Below are 20,979 nucleotides of genomic sequence, written 5' to 3' on the forward strand. Positions count from 1 at the left end.
TAAATTCATTTCCATTTTTATATCATTTGGTTCAGTGACAAGTTTTTTGACTCTGGTGATCGGGTTTAAGTTCATTGTCAGAATCTAAGAGGTTATATACAATATCTAAAGCTTTATTAACAGTAACATTAGTGAACAATTAGCAAACATCAAAACCTGCCATTATTTCATCCTCTTCTATGCGGATATTACTGACAATGTTTTTGAAATCATTAGAATTTTTTATTCCATATTTGATTACGCTTTCATATGGTTTAAGAATTTTGGCCAGGTATCTAGAGAGATTATTGGTTGGTGAATTTATCAACCACAGGTCTTAGTGGGATATCTGTTTTATGTATTTTCGGTAGGCCATAAAATCTACGAAGGTTATTGCTTCTAGGGTATAAAGAAAACCATAAAGCTGGTCCCAGTTTAGATTTTAACTTCTGTAGCATTTTGGCCTTTCCAGCTTCCAACTTATTTAAAGTAGCTCCACATTTGTTCCGCAGGCAGTATCACAGCTCTCACACAAATCAATGTTAACTGATACTGGTCTCATTTTTATTGTGTGGCGCATATGTATTTGGGTGCACCCTTGTACCAATGTTTATGTGTTCAAATAGTAATAAATTCCTGACAATGGCCTCTCAAGTCTTAACAAATTACAAACAGAACTTAATTATTACCTATAGTTTCCTTTGAATCTAACTAGTTCACAAAACGTATGCACATATAAATAATTCCCCAGCCAATTCAGAAATCAAATTCTTTAGGTCGTTGAAAATATTCTATACGATTAACATGTTAGATGACTCAGCTAGTTTTAACTTGAGAACCGCAATTATAGCAAAAAGAATTATTGTACATAAAAATATATTCATTATCGCGGTCATAATAGAATACAATGCTCAAAATTAATATATTGAAGTAACCATGACGGTGTACATCGAGCTAGTAATAATAATAATAAAATTGTGTACAAAAAGAAACAAAAGATAAAAGGCGGCAGTACATTAAGAAATGCTTCAGTTCTGAATTGATGTATATATATATATATATATATATATATATATATATATATATATATATATAAAAATCAGTCAATAAATGCATACATAGTATAACAGTGTTAGTTATTAGACTGGATTACATGGAGTTAATGCTACTACTACTAATTCATTTGGTACAATGTTAACCTCTTCAACGCTAGTTGAATTTAAATTCTGTTGAACTGGTGTATTATTATCCCTTCGTTTAACCTCTTCAACTATTGTTCGTATTGTTTTCTCATCGTCTTTGTAAGCTGGATTTGTTACAGATTTCATTCCATCATCATTCTGTTTAGTTTTCATCAATTTTCTAGCTTTAAAAATTTTACGAAATACACCTTTACTTATACTTGTCGAAGTAAAATATTTATCACCAGCATGTGGTAAAAATATACTAAATGCAAATCCGATAAGTGCCATAGCTGAAAATATCAATACTGCACCTAACGCAGATACTCGTTGTAAAAATACTTGTCCTAGATAAGGTGATGTTAATACACCAATACGAAAACACGTTGACATAACACCAAACACAAAACTTCTTATACGTGGTACATATAAACCTGTTATATAAATTGCAGTCGCATTATTACCGGCGGATGCTACAGCTCGTGTTGCGAAAAAGAAGAAGCGTAGTAGATTTGACGGCATGCAGAAAGCCTGAAATTGGTTGTAAAGAAAATGTAATAAAGTTACATTAAATAAAGTGATTTTTAGGAAGTTACAATAATTTGAGGTTGGTCTGCATTAAAAATGACTAAAATGACTTTTTCTGGTTAACGTATTTTTATCAGGGTTCTTTTTCTACGGAATTAGAAATCCATATTTTCCGGAAAACCATTGAAAATCAGGAAGAACAAGAACAATGTTTACTTTTCTTTTGAGGTCCTCAGAAGCTTTGATGTTTTGTAAGGCTGGGTCTGTGAACTCAAGGGTCCCTAATGTGAACCGGTATTCAGTTATTGAGTCAATTGATGAAGTTGTTCAGTAGCCCCATAGTTTCCGATGACGAATTAACTTATCCGAATATTCAATAAAAATTTTGGTCAGTTTTTCATAAATCAATACTTTAGGTAAAAGACATCCACTTAAACTTACATGGACATACGAATCCATATTTCACAGTTCCATGCTAAGTAGTGTACAATCTTATTATCCAGTATAAATGCTTAACACTAAATATTTATATAAATCCGCCTGGGGCCCCTCTGGGGCTGCTGCCGATTCCATGCTCGGATAAAGAAGGAGGGTTGGGCATGAGGTTAGCGACCCCATCCCGTAGAAAACTAACACTAGAAAAACGCTAACGAGAAAAAAAATGTATATATGGCCATAAGGAAATTTGATTATTCTATGCAAGTTGATTGATCGGGATAAATGCCTGGAGGTTCTTTTAGCACATTTACTTGTGATCTTGTAAATTATTTTGAAACAAATTGGTAATAGTATCCGCAAGTAATATTTTTAAGATGAGACTGATATATCATAATTTTATTAATCTTATGAACTAGACATCGTCTTTCTTTCATCGAGATCATGAACCGATCGATGTTAAGACTATCAGTGAACACATGGAAGTACTGGACAAATGTTTCGTTTTGGTATGGGACTCGTCAACAGTGGGTATCCACGATCCCTCACATGGAATTCAAGCTTCTTTAAATCGTTAACTAAACGATTATTTTATTTAAATTGCCAATCAATTTCGACTGTTGGCATGATTCATTTAATCCAGTTTCAGCGAATTAGAATGAAAACTATGTTTATAAATAGGAATGAATTCATGAGATGAGCCGATTGGAGTAAAAAATGGACACTTATACATTCTGCTTAAATTTATGATTAATAAAATAAATTACCCAGTTTAACAGAATAGCCATAAATAAATGAATAAATCATCAGTCATTTTATATTGTGAGAAAATATACTTACTCTAGTAACTTACTTCAATAAATATTAGAAAAGCTGTTAAAAAGAAACAAGTGTTAATTGTCCATTTTCGTCCAATAATTGTAATTAAAGTTAATGCTATTGGAAAACTGAGTACACTTCCTATCATAGATGACATTAAAGAGATATAACCTTCTTTTAACAATGGAAGACAACAATCTTCATTGTGTATACCAGAATTTTCATAAGTTTCATGTGAGACTTCTGTCAAACCTTTATAAATAGACTAAGAAAGATACAAAATCAAAAATAAAGTTAATCACACTTAAGTGAAAAACCAGTAACATTTGATTATGTAAGATATTTTGAGCATATGAATATTTGACTGATTAAGAAATTGAACAAAATTATGCTGGTGTAAGTGATATATGTGAGACAAATTTTAATGTAGTTTATCAATAGATTAGTTTGTTTACTTACTAAGCTGTATTAATGGTAATGTTTAATTAAGATGTGATTTACATTCTCGATAGATAATAGTTGAAGTACCAATAAAAACTGTAGAGCACTCAGTGCGAGTTGTTTTCTAGTTTGAGGTTGCTCTGCTATGGGCATCTATGACATTTCATAAAAATAAGCCTAGGAAATTCAGCTTTACCTGATACACACTTCTGAAATACAACTAGCTAGAACAAATCAATTCATAGTCACCCAACATCAAGTAGTTTTTAGCTCAATATTCATTTACTTATAGTTATTAGTTAAATCAAGCTTAATTTTTTTAGTTGTACCGTTCATGATATGCGTTCCAGTACTTTAATTCACTTGATATGAAATATCGATTTATTAAAACTACTTATATATTGTTCAGTAATATACCTTAATAATTCGAAAAAATAGTTTTACCCTACGAAAGCTCAAATTTTTGAGATTACAAGAATTTACTTGATGGGTGAATTATTCTATAGATAAACAAAGTAGAGTGATTAAGTCAACTTCAAGTCAGCTTAAAACAAATTTATCACATTATAAACAGTTTACAACCTTAAGAAATGCGCTTCGTCACATTAAACTTTTTACTATTGTTGGTTTCCGGTATTCTGACATCTTAAAGTTCAACGAATTGTTAAATAATAGTGTTAATTGAAATTGAACAAGTAATACAGAGGATTCTAAATAAAATAATTGAGATACTAATGGGGAAAAATGCTTCAATTAATTTGGAATACAAAACATGTCATAGCAACCCAATATCATGTACGTATAAAAAATGAAATACTAAACTCCCGGGTAACATATTCTTTCCAATGTATCGATTTTCGTCCATATAAATAAGTCATTTTTTTCAAAATGAACCAGAGAAATTCAGGCTACCGTTATTTTGTACATTATTATTTACATCAATCGATTTGATTCTGTAATGTCCTAGTGCATATTCAGTGACGAGTAACTTCCGAGAAATATTAATGGATTAATATTTTATATATATTGTTATTGTATAACTATTCAGTAACTAAACTGTGTATATCTATATTTCACTTATTATAAGCTTCATTTTGACCTATAGATTATTATTGTACGATTTACTGTTCTTAATTTATGTTCAGTTTATTGATTACAGTCTTCTTCGTTCACAGCTACTTTTTGCCTTGATCTTGTATAAATGTTATTTCCTAATTTATCGTAATGATGAGGTCTGTTTGGCTGGTATATAAACCATGCATGTTTGAAATAAATGACTCGCATAGTGGGCGATGTTATTGGTGTTCTGGACTCAGCTGGACAGGCTAGGCGAGCAACGGATCATTAAGGACGCTAATCTGGTCAGACCGGTCGAACGTCATTGGTTAGTATAGTACAAGAGTGAATAAATCGTATTTCGATTGGCGAATAAATTACGTGATAAAAAGCCGCATTTAAAGTCACAACTGATTCTATGTGCTAACATTTTCAATTATTATTAATCCATCATAAAAGTTAAAAATGTCAGCCAATGTCATTTCGCTTTGTTAAATTTACAAAGCACACATTTGACTGCTCAAAAGAAGAGTATCAAGAGCAACTTAAAGCATTCTACCCTAAAAATAAATCTGTAGTAAACATTGAAACTTAGTATAAACTCTGCAAGGTTATTTCATCTATATTCAGTATGAAGACGAGTTATTGTCGTGATAAATTCAAATGATTTAAGACTATGACAAATTACAAACAATCTTTTCGCTGAATGTAATGGATAACTGCATGAGTTGCATCTATTTTACATTAGTGAACAAAACGGAATGATGAACAAACTTCATGGGAACATCAACACACCAAGCTAAGCCAAAACTAACAGGCTTTTCTGAAGTAAATAATTTACTGATTAGCAAACACTCCTAAATGTTGCAAAATACTTAAAATCAAGTCACGATAACCTTTAAATTTGATCTATTTGAAACTTAACTTGGACTGTTGGATTATCAAGTTAAGAGATATCAAGTACATTTTATCAAATTAGTCAGTAGAATCTATTGTAAACTGACTGAGGTGAGAAAGGTAACTTATAGGATCCTATCTCAATTATATGAAGGTCATTCACCTCGATTTTTGAGAATCATTCTCTGGTAAGATCGTGAGTAGGCATTATGGAGGAGCTTCATACTAGAAAGAAACAGATATCTAGTGCGTACTGGTTTTTAAAGGTTGTCTAGTTAAAACCAGCAAATTATATGAAACTATAAAAGTCAATAATATTGGTAAAATATTATAATAAAAAAATAAGATGCTTGGTAAAACAATAAATCGGTCTACGCTTCATATCTTATATCTATATTAGTTAGAAGTTTCTTAAGTTTGATAATTGTATTACCGTACGCTGTTACTAGTAGTGTATACTTTCAATGCAAACTAAGGTAATTAGCATATTTTCATCGATATTCATAGTATCTACTTACAAATACATCACATTTGAATTTGACCTAAATGAGAAACAGTGTATTTATAACCTGAAAATGAAAACACAACTATTCGTATAAAATGTTCATATGTGAAACGAAAACATTATGCCTCACATTTATTGTATTATTATAAGTAGTATAGTTAATAATCACAAAGAAAATACTTTTATTTTTATTTAGAAACCAATAAAACTACATAATATTAAATTATTACAATTCTGTTTACGCAAATGTTGCTTTTATGAGTCAGTTATATCACTAAACAAATAGTTTCAACGATTTCAAATATAGTTATTTCAAAAATAGTTATTACCAATTCTAGTTAATTGAGAAGGTATCTTTTTATAAACAATTGATTGTTATGAAGAACACAATTGAACAACAGGGTGTAGTCAAATCTAAGTTTATATAGTATTAATTACCAATCCTTTATTTATATCGTCTTGTTGCTATGACAATGCATAGAAATAATTTTGTTGGGAGACGTTTTTTCCCTGTTTAATAAGTATATCAAAAAAGTACATAGTTTATAAAATATTAAAAAGAATTAAACTGATTTTGTCAACTTAATAAAGTTTCACTATAAAAGCCAAAAGCATTTGTTTACATTATCACCACGTGATAAATTAAAAACTCAGTTAGATAGAGATGTTTACTGAGTATTTAAGTGGGAAAATGGTTTCGATTTTTTTAAATCTTCCAGACTATTTATAAACGTGTCAATAATATTATTTAATGTATAAAATAGTACTTCTTTGTAACTTGCCCAATAAAATCCGATTTTCACTTCATCGTCCTTAGAATATATCTGTGTTTTTTTCATATAAATGTAACATGACAGATAAATTCCAAAATGATATAATTTCGATCATACTACTGAAAAGTGTATTATACAATTAAACTCTGAATGTTTACATAACTATTCTGACTATCTGACTATCTAAAACACTTAAAAATCAACCTACAGTTAATTATAAGTTTTTTTAAGTTATATATTTATTATTACTTTAATCCTCAATAGTTATGTGACTAATTTCACTTTACTTTTCATTCACCAACATTTCACTAATATTCTTTCTAAGTATACAATTTTACTTAGGTAGTACGTCGTCACTTCTACAAGACCTATATATAAGAAATTCTATGATCGAACACCTTGTGAACACAGGTCACTTAATCAAGACAGACTCCGCGTTCCAAGTCATCTACAAGGTAAGTAGAAGTCTTCCTAAGACAATTAGATTGCATCTTCTTTGCATTGCCGAAGCAATACATACATCTGGAAAAATTAGAATTGTGTGTGCAAAAGAGACTGGTACAACCTCTTCTTCTACCATGGTCTTAATGTATTAAAGTTTTCTCTCTTTTTCACACTCTTGTTCCTTAACAGCCATCTGCTTTACCTTCCATCTTCCCTTTAAATATTCTACCCTCAACTGGTTTGTTTTTATTTCCACGATCATTCCGGTTACATTTCATCTCTTTCAACATTTTATTTTATCATATATATATATATATATATATATATATATATATATATATATATATATGAAGTCACTGACAAGTGGACTGAGTCATGTTGGTAGGTGTAGACTACCTGGTTGGGGACCGCGAGATGATAGCAACCGATGGTTAGAGACCCTGAATGACACGGCTCAAAATCGTTTGCAATGGCGCAGGTGCATACACTCTTTGTGTTCTCTCAAATTCCAATCTCCTAAATTCTCATTGTCTCTTTTTTTCTCTTCCCAAATTTATTTCACTGTATTATACTCTTTAAATAACATCTCCAAACACTAATCTTCCCGATTACTGCTTATACTCTTATTACCTCTACCACTACGGGATTTGAACCGACCACTGCATCTCTGTGCTAATGTGGTGTGACAACTCGAACTGATGTACGTACGTACGAAGTTCTACGTTGTTACTGACTGACTGACTGATATATAACAGAAATGAATGATTACTACTTTCAGTATTCCCTTTTTCAAATAATAAATACAATTAAAATAAATATTTTCATCACTATTGAACATGTTGTAGTGAATTACAAAGAGTATTTTTTTTATTAAACAAACTAACTAACATTTCCCTATTGGTAATGTATAGACATTTGTCTTCTCTATAGATTTATTTAATAAAATATTTGAGCTATAATAAACCGTCTATTGTGAGACAGTTAATCAATCGTTCATAATAAGGAATTATTATAGGTCATCTCAAAACTTGGAATAAGTATGCAATTTTGGATTTAAAATAAAAACGAAATTTCAACAAATAATATAAACAATAAGTAAAGTTAAAATTGTGTCAACAATCTAATTTCGGGAATTTAGTTATTAATATAAATTTAAAATATAAAGTGTTTTAATAGAAAGTTTTTAAGTAGGTTGAAAGTAGTTTTTTTCTTTAACCAAATGTACACTAAGCAGATCTTTTATCTTCATCGACCGAGATGGTTGGGCCACGTGTTACGTATGCCCGAACACCGATTACCAAGACCCACAATGCTGACTAGTGTAGGGGATGATTGGAATTAAGTTAAGGGAGGCCAAACCAAAACGTGGCATCAGTGCTTGAAGTCACTAACTCCTAGTCTGAGCCATGTTGGTAGATGCAGACTACTTGGTTGGGGTCCGCGTGACTATTGTAACCAGTGGTTGGAGACTGGGTGACATGGTTCAGAATCGATCACAATGGAGTCGGTGTATACAGTCTATGTCTTCCCTTATACTAAGAGATTAAAATCACTCCATACCTTTCTTTCTACGAACTAATTCTTTCTTCCTGTACTATGTCCTTATATGCAATCTTTCTTTTATACATTACCACCACTGAATTAACCACTTCTATGAATCCGGTGTTCATCTTGTTGTGTTAATGAGGTATGACAACTTGGATCGATGCACATATGTGCCTGGTCCTACGTTGTAGCTGACTGACTGACTCACAACTGTAAATATTCACGACATTGTATAAGATTGAGTCTAGAGCTTTGCAAACTAACTACTGATGAGCAAGATACCATTGGATCCAATTTATACTCGTTTGAAGTCATAATAGCGGTGATAAAAATTATTAACTAGCACAAGTGCACTCTAATGTAGCTTCTTTGTATATAGGTTATTTCTTATGTCTTAATAGGAATTAACAAGTTTTAATGATAATCAATACTGTCAGAAATAAAGTTAGAATAAACCTTATTATTTCACATAGAGATTTCGTATAGTCCAACTAGTTTTCGATTTTCTTCAAGTAAAAATAATAATGATTAATTATAACAAGCATATATATATATATATATATATATATATACTTCATGTATTTCTTGAGTGATAATGTTGTTAGAGCCAATTGTATGATTCATCTATGTAAATCTCTTAAACTAATACTCTTAGATAGGTAAAAATGATAAACAAGTTCAGGCAAGTAAATAACAATTGCTTCTAGTAGTTCTATTTAAAATTGATACTAACTTTGTGTAGAATTTATTTCATACTCCACCTATTGAACATATTGGTCAATTGGTTTTAAATGTCTATCATTGTGTATCAAGTGTTTACAAATGTTGTCTAACTTATTTAGTTATAAAAATTCTACATTATTTCAATCATGTTTTGTTTTATAATATTTAATTTCTATATAATTTTGTACTAAATAACATTAGTAATTCTAGACAAAAGTGAAATAAATGACAGAATGGAAAACAAAATAAAACATTTATAAACTAAGCACAATAGTTGTATAATCATCAATTAAAATCAATCATTAAACTTCATTATTATAACCTTCTAGGTTATGAAACAAATACATTTCCAACTATAAAAATAAAGAACATTATAAAATATTTCTATGTCCATGATAAAACAAATTTTTTTCATAGATGACAATTATTAATCAGATTTAGGATGACAGGTCTGGGATTTTGGCGCGAAATTTATTCAATCAACTGTTTAAATAGAGTCCTGGTATTTTAGCTGATTTCAGTTCATGATGAAAACCATAAATCTAATTCTTAACTCTAACCATCAACTGTCAGTCACAATCCTTACTCTTTATACTGCTTTATAACCATCAATAATCCCTAATAAGTAAGTGGATATTCTCAAGGTTACTTTAGTGTCGCTCAAAGGTTGTCCATAAATTATAGTCTCACCGACCCATTTTCAAGATAATTTGATAACTAAGTTAAATTATCTAACATAATCAGATGAATAGTTATTTTAGTCAATGATAACTTCCCTATACATACATGTTAATTAATATTATAAACTTTTTTGATTAAAACATTCTTCAGTTAATTAAATTAATTAGTATATTCAATTGTCAATACAAATAAATATTGTCAAGTAATAATTATTTAATAATTAGGAGAATATATAAATAAGTAGAATAATTTTTGCGAAATAGATTTAGTCGTTTAGTTGTTTATTGTTAACATTTTCCGAATGGATTACTAACGAAAAAACAACCAACACACTTACTAGTGATGATACAAACATTTTGAACATTGAATATATAAGTTACTATCTGAATTCCTTAGTTCAGTGATATTTATAATCGTAAATATTGAATTCAAGTTCTTTAGTCAACATCAACACTACTATGTAAGTATATTTAGTTAACAGTTCCTGAAAACGATAAAACAGGAGTTTATATTTCCATTACTAGCAACTATTTAATTCTGCCTTGAAACTAAAATAATTATTCACTATAATCAAATATTTAAAACAATTATTCTTTTAGTATCAGAAGTGGTTTTGTTGAAATTGTAGTCATTTCAACAGTTGAGATCACGAGTTAATTGAAGCTAGACAACCATGGAAAATCTGGAAGCACTAGACGTCCGTCTCGTTTTATTGTGAGACTCCTCAGCAGTGCGCATCCACGACCTCGCTCCCTGCAAGATTCGAACCCAGGACCTACTGGTTTCGCGCGTGAGTACTTAACCACTAGACCGCTGAGCCGGCATCCAATGGTGTTAATGTTTAACCTCAACTAATCCACGAAATTGAGCGACATATCCACGATTGTCTCCAGTGAGTTACTAAATCACAACAGACCTGGTTGAACTCCACTGGTCACTACTTCTCACTGGAACTCGCAGGGGGCGAGGTTATGGATGCGCACTGCTGAGGAGTCCCACAATAGGACGAAACGGCCGTCCAGTGCTTCCAGATTTTCCATGGTTGTCTAGCTTTAATTGACTCATGATCTCAACTGTTGAAATTATTCTTTTATTAACAAAGAATAAGTATAATCATCTCATCATTAATGTCATTAGAGTTAAGTTACAATGTTTCCTGGTTTTTTTTTCACGTTACTATGTGATTAAAAACTTTTGTTTTAACAAATTGCGTCTTGTATCATGTAGATTGATTGAACTAACAAAATAAGCATGACTATTAGTAATTAATGGGAGTAAACAATTGTTTGCTATATATATATAATACAATGAATAATTGACCAGGATTACTCAGCTAGCATGAACGTCAATTTTATGTTTGGATATAAATGCTTGTAAGTGAAGTAAACTAGATTTAAAATAAACTACACTATATTATAGAGATTTTATCAGAGGACTATTTACTACATTTACTACCTAAATACGAATGAAATGGCGTAAACTTTAGTTCTAAAAAGGAAAATAAATTACAAACTAAAAAGGTTTAAATTGTTAGAAATACGGTTGTAAGGAAGTAGAACAGTTCATTTTTATCCCACTAAATATATAATTATGATTCAATGCTATTATTAGTGTAATCGGATTACTATTTGAGACACTCGGACTTTATTAGATGAAGCTTTATAAAACAATTTACCTGGATTGTTCAATAATGTAATGTAGATGTTAGAATCACAATTAGTTATGATTGACATATTACATGTGTTCTAAACCAACATTGAGATTAAATCAAAAACTGGTTCTTATCAGTTCACAATAAATCAAAAAGAATGATTTTGTTCTAGTTTAAGTCATACAAAAACAGTTTTGAGAAAAAATCTCAACGCTTAAGTATATTGTCACTGGTTCACCATAAGTTGATATAAATTGATGACAGTAAAGTTTCATCATACAACAAACTGAATAACCATCAAGTATTCCCACTATTTAAGCAACATTGGTATTGGTTTATTGAATAAGAATAAATCTACAGGAGAGAAAGAAATCATTTGGAAATATTGCCTAAGTGATATGACTGTATTTCTCTTTACTTAAATTAATGTAAATTATCATTAAAAGTAACTAAGATCATTGACTGAGATTTTGTACAGTATGAAAATAACTGATATCTCAAATTGAAAGCACTTAGAAAAAAACTATTGAACCGTAAATGCTGCTGGAAAATTGGTTTTCATTGCACACCTTTGAATGTTAACCAAATTAAGACCAGTACGTTTTGAAGTAAGAAAGATATACCTTAAACCATCTTGTTTAAATCCGATTATTCATATTTCTAAAATTAATGTTTGTAACATACAATATAGATAAGAGAGAAAATAAGAAGGTTGACTAAAAAATTAACTTGATTATAGTGATGTTAAAAAGAGGGAGGAAGTAACTAGAGACCTGTGATAATGATTACAATCAATAATTGCTATATTTATTACACTATAAAGGAATGATCAATATGTTAAAACTAAACAACTTTTGATAATAATGATAAGAATAAAAATAAAGGTGAACAATTAAAAGGTTGTTTGAGTACACTATACATGTGTATATTTGTTTTTAATCACCAAGATTTACAATAGAAATGATGGATAAACTCTTCATAAGGTGTAAAAAGTTCTGAGATTTTGTGAAAAAAGTCAAAGCAAAAAGATAGATTCAATTAGATGATTAGTTAAAGCGGCATTAATTATCTTAATTCAGGCATATATCAAGGATTTGCAACTTGGAAACGGAAACTACTGAATACCGAAAAACTAGTTTGAAGGTTAAACGTTAACCACAAAACCCTGGGGTATTGGGTTCGACTGCTGGTGGGATTATGTATGCATACTGTTGAGGAATCCTATACTTCGATGAAGCAATGCGTTAATTTCATTCTATTAACGATGATATTTCGAAAAATATTATTAAATACAACCAAAACATTTAACAAATTCTGATTTCTTATTAAAAAATAACTATAATTGAATACTTATGAAAACAATGTTCATAGGCCTTAATTTAGTGTCATATTTTATTCCAGGAATTACCTCATCAATGTAAGATTTCTGACAGATATTTGTTTAACTATATTAAGTTATACTACTGTACAGTATTCTTTGAACTCTAAATTTCACTACGCTCTTCTCAAGTCAGGACGAGAATTGAGCGGGAACAATGTATATTCCAATAACCCTAAACAACAAATTTTAATTAGTATAAACATTAGAGTTTATACAAAATTAAGATGAATGTTTTTTAGAATATTGTTAATTTGTCTTTCAGCGTCGAATATCTGAAAAGCGAACCAGTCAACCTGATCGAAACATGCAACAATTGGAACCATAGCCCGTTAATAACGTCGTTAATATTTCTAACCAGATACTTTGTTCTTATCTATTATTTCTTAAAACCTATAAACTGTTAATGGAATTAGAACTTTCAGGTCTATCATTAAGCAACCTACAGTTTAACAGATTACTCTGACATAGAAAATAGTTTTGAACAATCATCTATATAATATATTATTAGTAATAATAATAATGATAATACGTAAACTTTTCATCATGAACCACAAATTCCTGTTGTTTGTCGTGTTTCATTTCGTTCCATTTTTATCGTTCTTATTTTTCCCACCTCATTTCTTCAAACAATGTTTATCTTTCAAATAACAAGTACAAATAAATGAGTTGAAGCTCTTGTTTATTTGTTTTTCTTCCGAAATAGATCTCGACTACTTTGTTTACCCTAGTTTTTAATTGTTTCAGTTTTTTCTCTCTAGACACTATTCATACAAATTCGTGGAGTTTATAAAATAGATGTTCGATCTTTTATCCATTTCAAAATGGGGATTAAGTGAAAAAAGGGTAACTAAACAATTATCTGATTGTCGGTGGACGTTTTTCTTGCAAACAGTTAACACCATGGAGTGATTTTAGCGGAACACCTATTGAAGATCATTGGACTGTGGACAGCTCATTTACCCTTGTTTGGTATTACTTAGTTGTATGCACCCACGATAAAATCAGGGATCAAAGTTAGAACTTTCAGATTTTATGGGGTTGACTTTAAACCACTAAGTCAATGGTCCATAGTTCGCAGCATCATATATCGTCTCTTTACTCTTGCCTAAGTAAACTAGAAAGGTCATGGTTTCCTTTGTATTCCGAGTTTTATAAATAAATATGTATTTTCTCATAAACTTAGAGTTGAATTTAATTCCAAACACTGACCCTAACAATGTTACATTTTTAAAACCAGTACTGAATACAATGACAATCATGAAATCACATTTCTGAGCTACAAATCCTCAACGTAAAACATATATATATATATATATATATATATATATATATATCTTCCTTGAACAAAAGCCATTTAATGACTTCTTTAAGATTTGCTAAGGATCAAAATATTTTAAAGTGAAAAATGTAGAATGATAAAGCTTGTTGTATTGATCCAAAGGTATCACACTCCCTACAAACCCTGAATGTGTATAATTACTTTTGGTATTACTCATAGGATATTTTGAGAAGTCCTGGATTAGGATTAAACAACTTGAAATTAAATTATTAGTTTAGTCTTATCTATTCTGGGGTGTATGATTAAAAAATATAACTACCAAATTTACATGAAACTTATAAAAATAAGCAATTTACAATTAAATATTTATCCAATTGTGGTCAAGTGCTGATTGTTTTCAAAATACGACCTAGACAAATGAATTGTGTGATCTAACTTAATTGTAATATCGAGGTAATCCGCACAAGATGTACATATGGCTGAAGATCAATTATAGTTCTAAACATCAATGGGAAGATTCAAACAACTAATACAAATGAATTCAACTTCCGCCTAATGTAGAAAGACTCATTAGCTAAGTGAATAAGGCGATAGCGTTTTTGAACGAACGGTACTAGGTTCGAATCCCGGGGTGAACATCGATTCGGAAATGCAGACATGAAATGGATTTAACGCACTTCCTGGGTTCGAATGGTAACGACCATCCATCTCTCCTTAAATTTCTTTAATTGATAATGACCTTTTCCTCTTTCATCTGAGTTGTTAAAAAAATGACAGTTCAGCTCAGATATCCTAATTATATATGAAATAATCCAATCATGTTATTTTTTTAGCTTTAATGTTTGTATGAAATATCAGTGAATATAGCTAATCATCTAGAAGTATTCTCAACAACAATATCATGTTTACATGCCCCTTTTTACCCCATGACAGAAATTTCTAGATTTATTTCACTTAATCGAAGTAGTTTCTAATGAAATATTAAACCGTTTGAAGCATTAGGATATTAAAACTAGAATTTACATCAAAAGACGAGACGAATTTTTAATTTAATAAAAATCCATTGTATGTCGTAATTTGGCAATTATAAAATAATTGTAAAACTACGATAAGCAAACAAAAACATAGATCGATGTTCGATGTGACGAGTGAAATAATGCCGTATTTAGTTTAATAGAGGTATGGAATTTGGAGTAACCGCCTATTATCAGAAATGGTCACAGACATACATGGATCATAGTTGCGTTTATGGATGAGCATTCTAGTGAATGAGCTGCATTCCAAAAGTTCACAGAATTATATTATGATCAAAGGGGTTTGACTGAAAAATTTGAACTTTCTGCAACTGAGTGAGTGATACCAACTTGATTGTAGTCAATGTCACAAACTACTAATAAACACATCAGTATAAATGTAGTCTAATTCTTAAGCCTACTGATTAAAATCTAAAAGACATAATTTGCCAACATTCTGACATCCTACCTCTACCAGTACAATAAAATCTAATTTTAAAAATCTATTTTACTCAAGTTTCAGTCCATACATTTTACATAAAACTGAAATTCCAGTTTGGTAAGAAATCGTCCATTGAAATTATAAGTTGACAATCCTTCAGTATTTAGTCGGAACATGTATTACGTATGACCAACAAATACTTACTTCTAAGGGCAAAGTTAGCTAGTTTAGGAGTAGCTTGAACCAAAAGGTAGAGACTGTCAAAACTAAAACGTGATATCAGTCCATTACAGACTGTTGATCTGAGTCACCTAGCTCGGGACCAAGAAATCGGTGGTTCGAGACGCTAAATGATATGACTCAGAATCGGTCACAATGGAATAGATCCATTCATTAGTTATATTCCAATAAACTTTAATGTACAGTATTTCCTCATGTATATTTTTTCTACTCCTTTCTAAAACTACATGGTTTATTAGAATGGATATTATACTCATTAAAATCGTTTACAATTTATCATGCTAATTTCATCTGATAGTACTAATGTGGTATAGTTTCATTAAAGCACATTTTTGTCAAACTATACATTAATTATAACTAGCTGACTGTATATTTCATTTGATGTGTCTTTATTTTATCCACCTTTATAGATTTATATTTTAAAAGTTGAAATCAATTCTCTGTACGCTAACGTATGAACCTAATAAATGTCTCATAACAGAGATGTGAATAAAAAGCAAAATTGTACGCATGAGTTATGATGTTATTTTTCTAATTTGCCTTGTTAAACTAATGAAAAATTAATGTGTTACACCCATATATTGTTCATAGGATACTCAAATGGTATATAAAGCCTTTCTTTCCAGGAAAACAAAATTGATAAACAAATCGATAATATTTGTCAATAATCATTAAACTGAAAAAATACGTATATAGAATTTCCTATGATTTCTATCTCACAATTGGAGTATGTATCCTAGAGAGTTTGTTATGATAAGTAGTTTTTTATGATAGATAGCACTAATTCTTGTTCTTCAACAAGAAGTACCTTTGCTCTTGATAAGAACGGTTCTCCTAAAGGGATTCTGACTTGCATCACAGTATGAGATATTAACATTGATTATTTGGGGTCAGGATTGACCTTGTGGTAAGAAATTCATCATGTCATTTTGTAGCCCAAAAGCTTATTCAGAATTTTTTAAATGTACATATTATTAGCAGTATCCAGTTTTTCTCATTGATAACTTTGAATAAAGTAAGAATAATGAGTATAGTAGAATAAGTTGAATTCGTCTATTTCATAGATTCTTGCCAGTTGCTTACAACTTAGATATAATAGTAATAACTACCAATGTATATACTTTATGTTATATTGGTGAAAATCAGTAGAATAATGCAATCATGAAAGTATCATAAAGTGGACGTTGTGTTGATATTTTGAAATCGTTCAAAATAATCACTACCTAAACAACTTTGAATCTACTATGTTACATTGAAGTCATAATAGTCAAAAAGCTTAAACTAAACTTATGTATTTAAAAGGATAGAATTGTAAATCCTTCACTATTATGATTCCTTTTATTTTCATTATCTGACAACGTAATTTCCTTTTTTCTTTTTTTGAGCTTCACTCATCTTACTCTCTTATTCTAACAAATTTCATGTTTATTATTACGTAACTTCAATATTTATCCTCTAGAAACGCGTCTCCATGTGCTTTAAACATTTTTTGTCCATAATTTTCACATTTAATAACATAAATATTTATCTTTTCTACCACTTTATATTACTCCCATACTTGTCATCGGGTTTCTGCTAATCTTCATTAATATGATATAAAGTATGCACATTTATTATAGATAATGATAATTATTATTTCTAGTTTGTTCCTGATTTATTCAAAGTATGATATCTAACTTAAATTATTAACATTATCCCGCGAGCGGGATCGTGGATGCGCACTGCAGAGGAGTCCCACAATAGGACGAAACGGCCGTCCAGTGCTTCCAGGTTTTCAACGGTGGTCTAACATCAATCGGCTCATGATCTCAATCAAAACTTAAATTATTAAATAGGATGATTACGTATGGAACATTGAACACTTAAAAAATAACGATAACATCAAATAATTTCGTAAGAAGGTATACTAAAATCATCAATCTAATTACAAATGTATTGCGCAAATATATCACATAATTCAGATAAACTACGTCTTCTCATTGCATTATCGAAATTTATCAAAGGGACTAACTGTTTTAATTACAACTTGTTTTAAAACAAATTGCTGATGCATCACTTAGTACAATCGGTCTATGAAATTAAAATAAACGAAGTCAAATACGTACTCATAAACCTTTAGAAGTATAAGAAACACATCCAACTGAGTTTATTTCTTTTTCCTCTCAATAATACAAATTAATCGTTTGTTAAATATTTAGGGATATTGTGTGAATTATGTGAAGAAGTGATGGAACAAAGGATATGAATTAATCTTAGTGATATGCAGAGATTTAATCAGTAAAAAGACAAGTTACATCAGCTAATAAAATTATAACTAGACAATATTGAAATTTATGAATTCTTTGAAAATGCTGACCATCAGATTCGATAAATTACCATGTGGTAACGTGTTTAAAATTGGAAATGGAAGACTCAATATGAACCTATACCTAGTCATTAACAAATACCTGGTCATTAGTTGTATTGTGGAATTAAACTGATCTTTATTTGATAGCATTTAGTAATGGAAATTGTCTTTAAAATTTATTTATCGAGTATATGCAACATAAATCACGAATAGACACTAAACGTTTTAAAAATAAAATGTATGAGGGTTAACGAAACTACATATTTACCATAATTGTAGTTGATGCAAAATAGTTTGAATCTCAGAACTTATTCTATGATTATGCAGTGAATTAGCGGTTATACTCTCAACACCCAATCGGAATATAAAAAAACTTTTATTTTATGTGAAATTCAAAAATCAACAAATAAATCTTACATGGAATACATAATAGAAATATTCCAATTTACGTTGCCGATAATGAACTTTATATAAACTCTATGTTCCTACGGTGTTAAAAGCAAAATATAGATAATAAGCCCTGAAAATTTAATGAGCTTCCTAAAATCATTAAACTGTAATCGGTTCCATTGTTTCTGTTGAGAAATACTTTTGATTTATATAAGTTCTGTTCATTAAGTAAAAAAAGTGACTTTGAAAGCATAAAGTCACTTTAATACCACTGCTGATTCGTTTTTGTGTTATTGTTACATAGATTTTAACCAATAAATCTCACGTTTGAAATAAGACTCTCCTCCCACTCCTATCAAGGCAACTAAGTATGATTATATTAACTCTAATATAATGGATCAACTAAACGATTTTTCCATGTTCATCATTGAAGAAGTCTTTACATTCAATTTCAATTTCAAATATCAATGAGTTAGTTATGTTTAAAGCATACACACTTAATTATATAAAGGTTGAATACAATAAAATTCATAATAACATCCCAACCTCAGGAAATGTATTGATCAATTATATCTAACCCAGCATGTAATCATACACTGAAATCTTTGAAATCAGTGAAAAATACTTTAAAGTTAATGATTAATTTGCTATTTTTTTCTCGCAATCATTTAAGATTAGTATTTCATCTCGTGAATATATTCTCTTGTGGTCAGTGTTATCATTCCCATTAATAAATAGTTTATTTACTTAAAATAAATGAATATATTGCTAAAAATATAGATAGCAACTATTGTATGATTTTGTAATGGTTTGAAAACTACTCATCATTCACTAACATTACTTTCATATATCTGTGCATTTTGAGAATGAATCAAAAGTAGCACAATAAACAGCTTTTCGAATGCGTCGGTTTTTTTTCGTAATTTTTTTCTTTACTTTATATCTATCATTAACCTCAAAATGTATAGATCAGTGTATCCAAGATAAATTATTTCTTTAAAATAACGTTAAAATTGTTTATGATAAAAATGAATGAAATTTGTATTCTCATCTTAAGAAATATTTGTTCCCTTACCTGTAAACATGTTCTTGGTAATGATGGTAGCTCAACTGGAAGAAGTGTAGTAGCACCATATATAATCATTCCCCAGATAAAATTAATAGCGATTAATAAAGGAGTTGCAATCGCATAATTATTGTAAATAAATTTCATAATATTTTTAAATGTAGGAGTTGTATGTGAATTCTGTTTTTCGTCAATAATTGATAGATAATTGGAGAAACTATAAGGTTTTGATGAATATGTATTTTCCTTATCTATAATATTAGGAATACGGTCATTACATTTTGCTATTTTGTCTAAGACTTTAGCTGATTCTTCATAATTTCCCCATTGAGCTAAAATGATAGGTGACTCTTGAATACAGTAGGTCAGACCAAGTGCACACAATATAAGAGGTGCTGTTGTGAAAAGTACAAAAAACCTCCAACTAAGTTTTGATGTCGAACAACCAAGGCCAACACCGGTTACATATAGAGCAATGAATGAATCAAAAAAGCAAACAAGCAGTTGACCAGTAGGTTGGTAGCTTTCTGGTAGTACTTCTGATATCATCGAGCAACCAGCAGTTAGCAGACCACCAATGTACAAGCCTGAGATGAAACGTAAAACTGCAAGCCATATGTAAGTAGGCGAAATAGCACACAACCACGTCATGTAGATTAGAGCAAGACAACATAGAATATTAAGATCTTTCCGTCCAAGCCTATCTGAGAGATAACCAATAGGTGGGGAACCAATACATATACCCAAAAACACAAGGGTAGTAAGAAGTGCAACATAATCCGAACTCATATTCCATTCACAGCGTAATGTTGGTCCAAGAATTGCTTGAATTAACGTTTCCATAGTGTCAGTAGCTTGAGCCATACCAATAATTATGATGACACGAACCTGATACCAGCCAAACCCTAGTTGGTCCAGAACAGTCTGAACTCCAGAACGTTTGGTAGCGTTCTCCGACTCCATCTATTGTACTAAAATGAAGCTCACAGACAACTACATATTACCATGACCACAAACGATATAGTCTGATTAGCCAATCAGCTAATTATAAACTCAAGGATAGATAAATACTAATATATGCTATGGTTGGCTCGTACTTTGAAGTCCATTAATGTTTATTAATTTTAAAATGACACACTTTTGATTTGTGTTATGAAATAAGT

At 30.2% G+C, this 20,979-nt stretch overlaps 1 protein-coding gene across 1 annotated transcript; it reads right to left on the minus strand.

Moving 5' to 3' along the window:
• Positions 1–871: 871 nt before the first annotated feature.
• Positions 872–20,779, minus strand: MS3_00003899 (uncharacterized protein; the record flags this gene model as incomplete). The annotated part of the gene is made up of 3 exons (XM_012943288.3): positions 872–1,691; positions 2,977–3,207; positions 19,826–20,779. The coding sequence occupies 3 exons, from the start codon at positions 20,777–20,779 to the stop codon at positions 1,119–1,121; spliced, it is 1,758 nt and encodes a 585-aa protein (XP_012798742.2). The 3' UTR covers positions 872–1,118.
• Positions 20,780–20,979: the final 200 nt, after the last annotated feature.

Source organism: Schistosoma haematobium, chromosome ZW, assembly GCF_000699445.3.
Source record: "Schistosoma haematobium chromosome ZW, whole genome shotgun sequence".
NCBI lineage: Eukaryota > Metazoa > Platyhelminthes > Trematoda > Strigeidida > Schistosomatidae > Schistosoma > Schistosoma haematobium.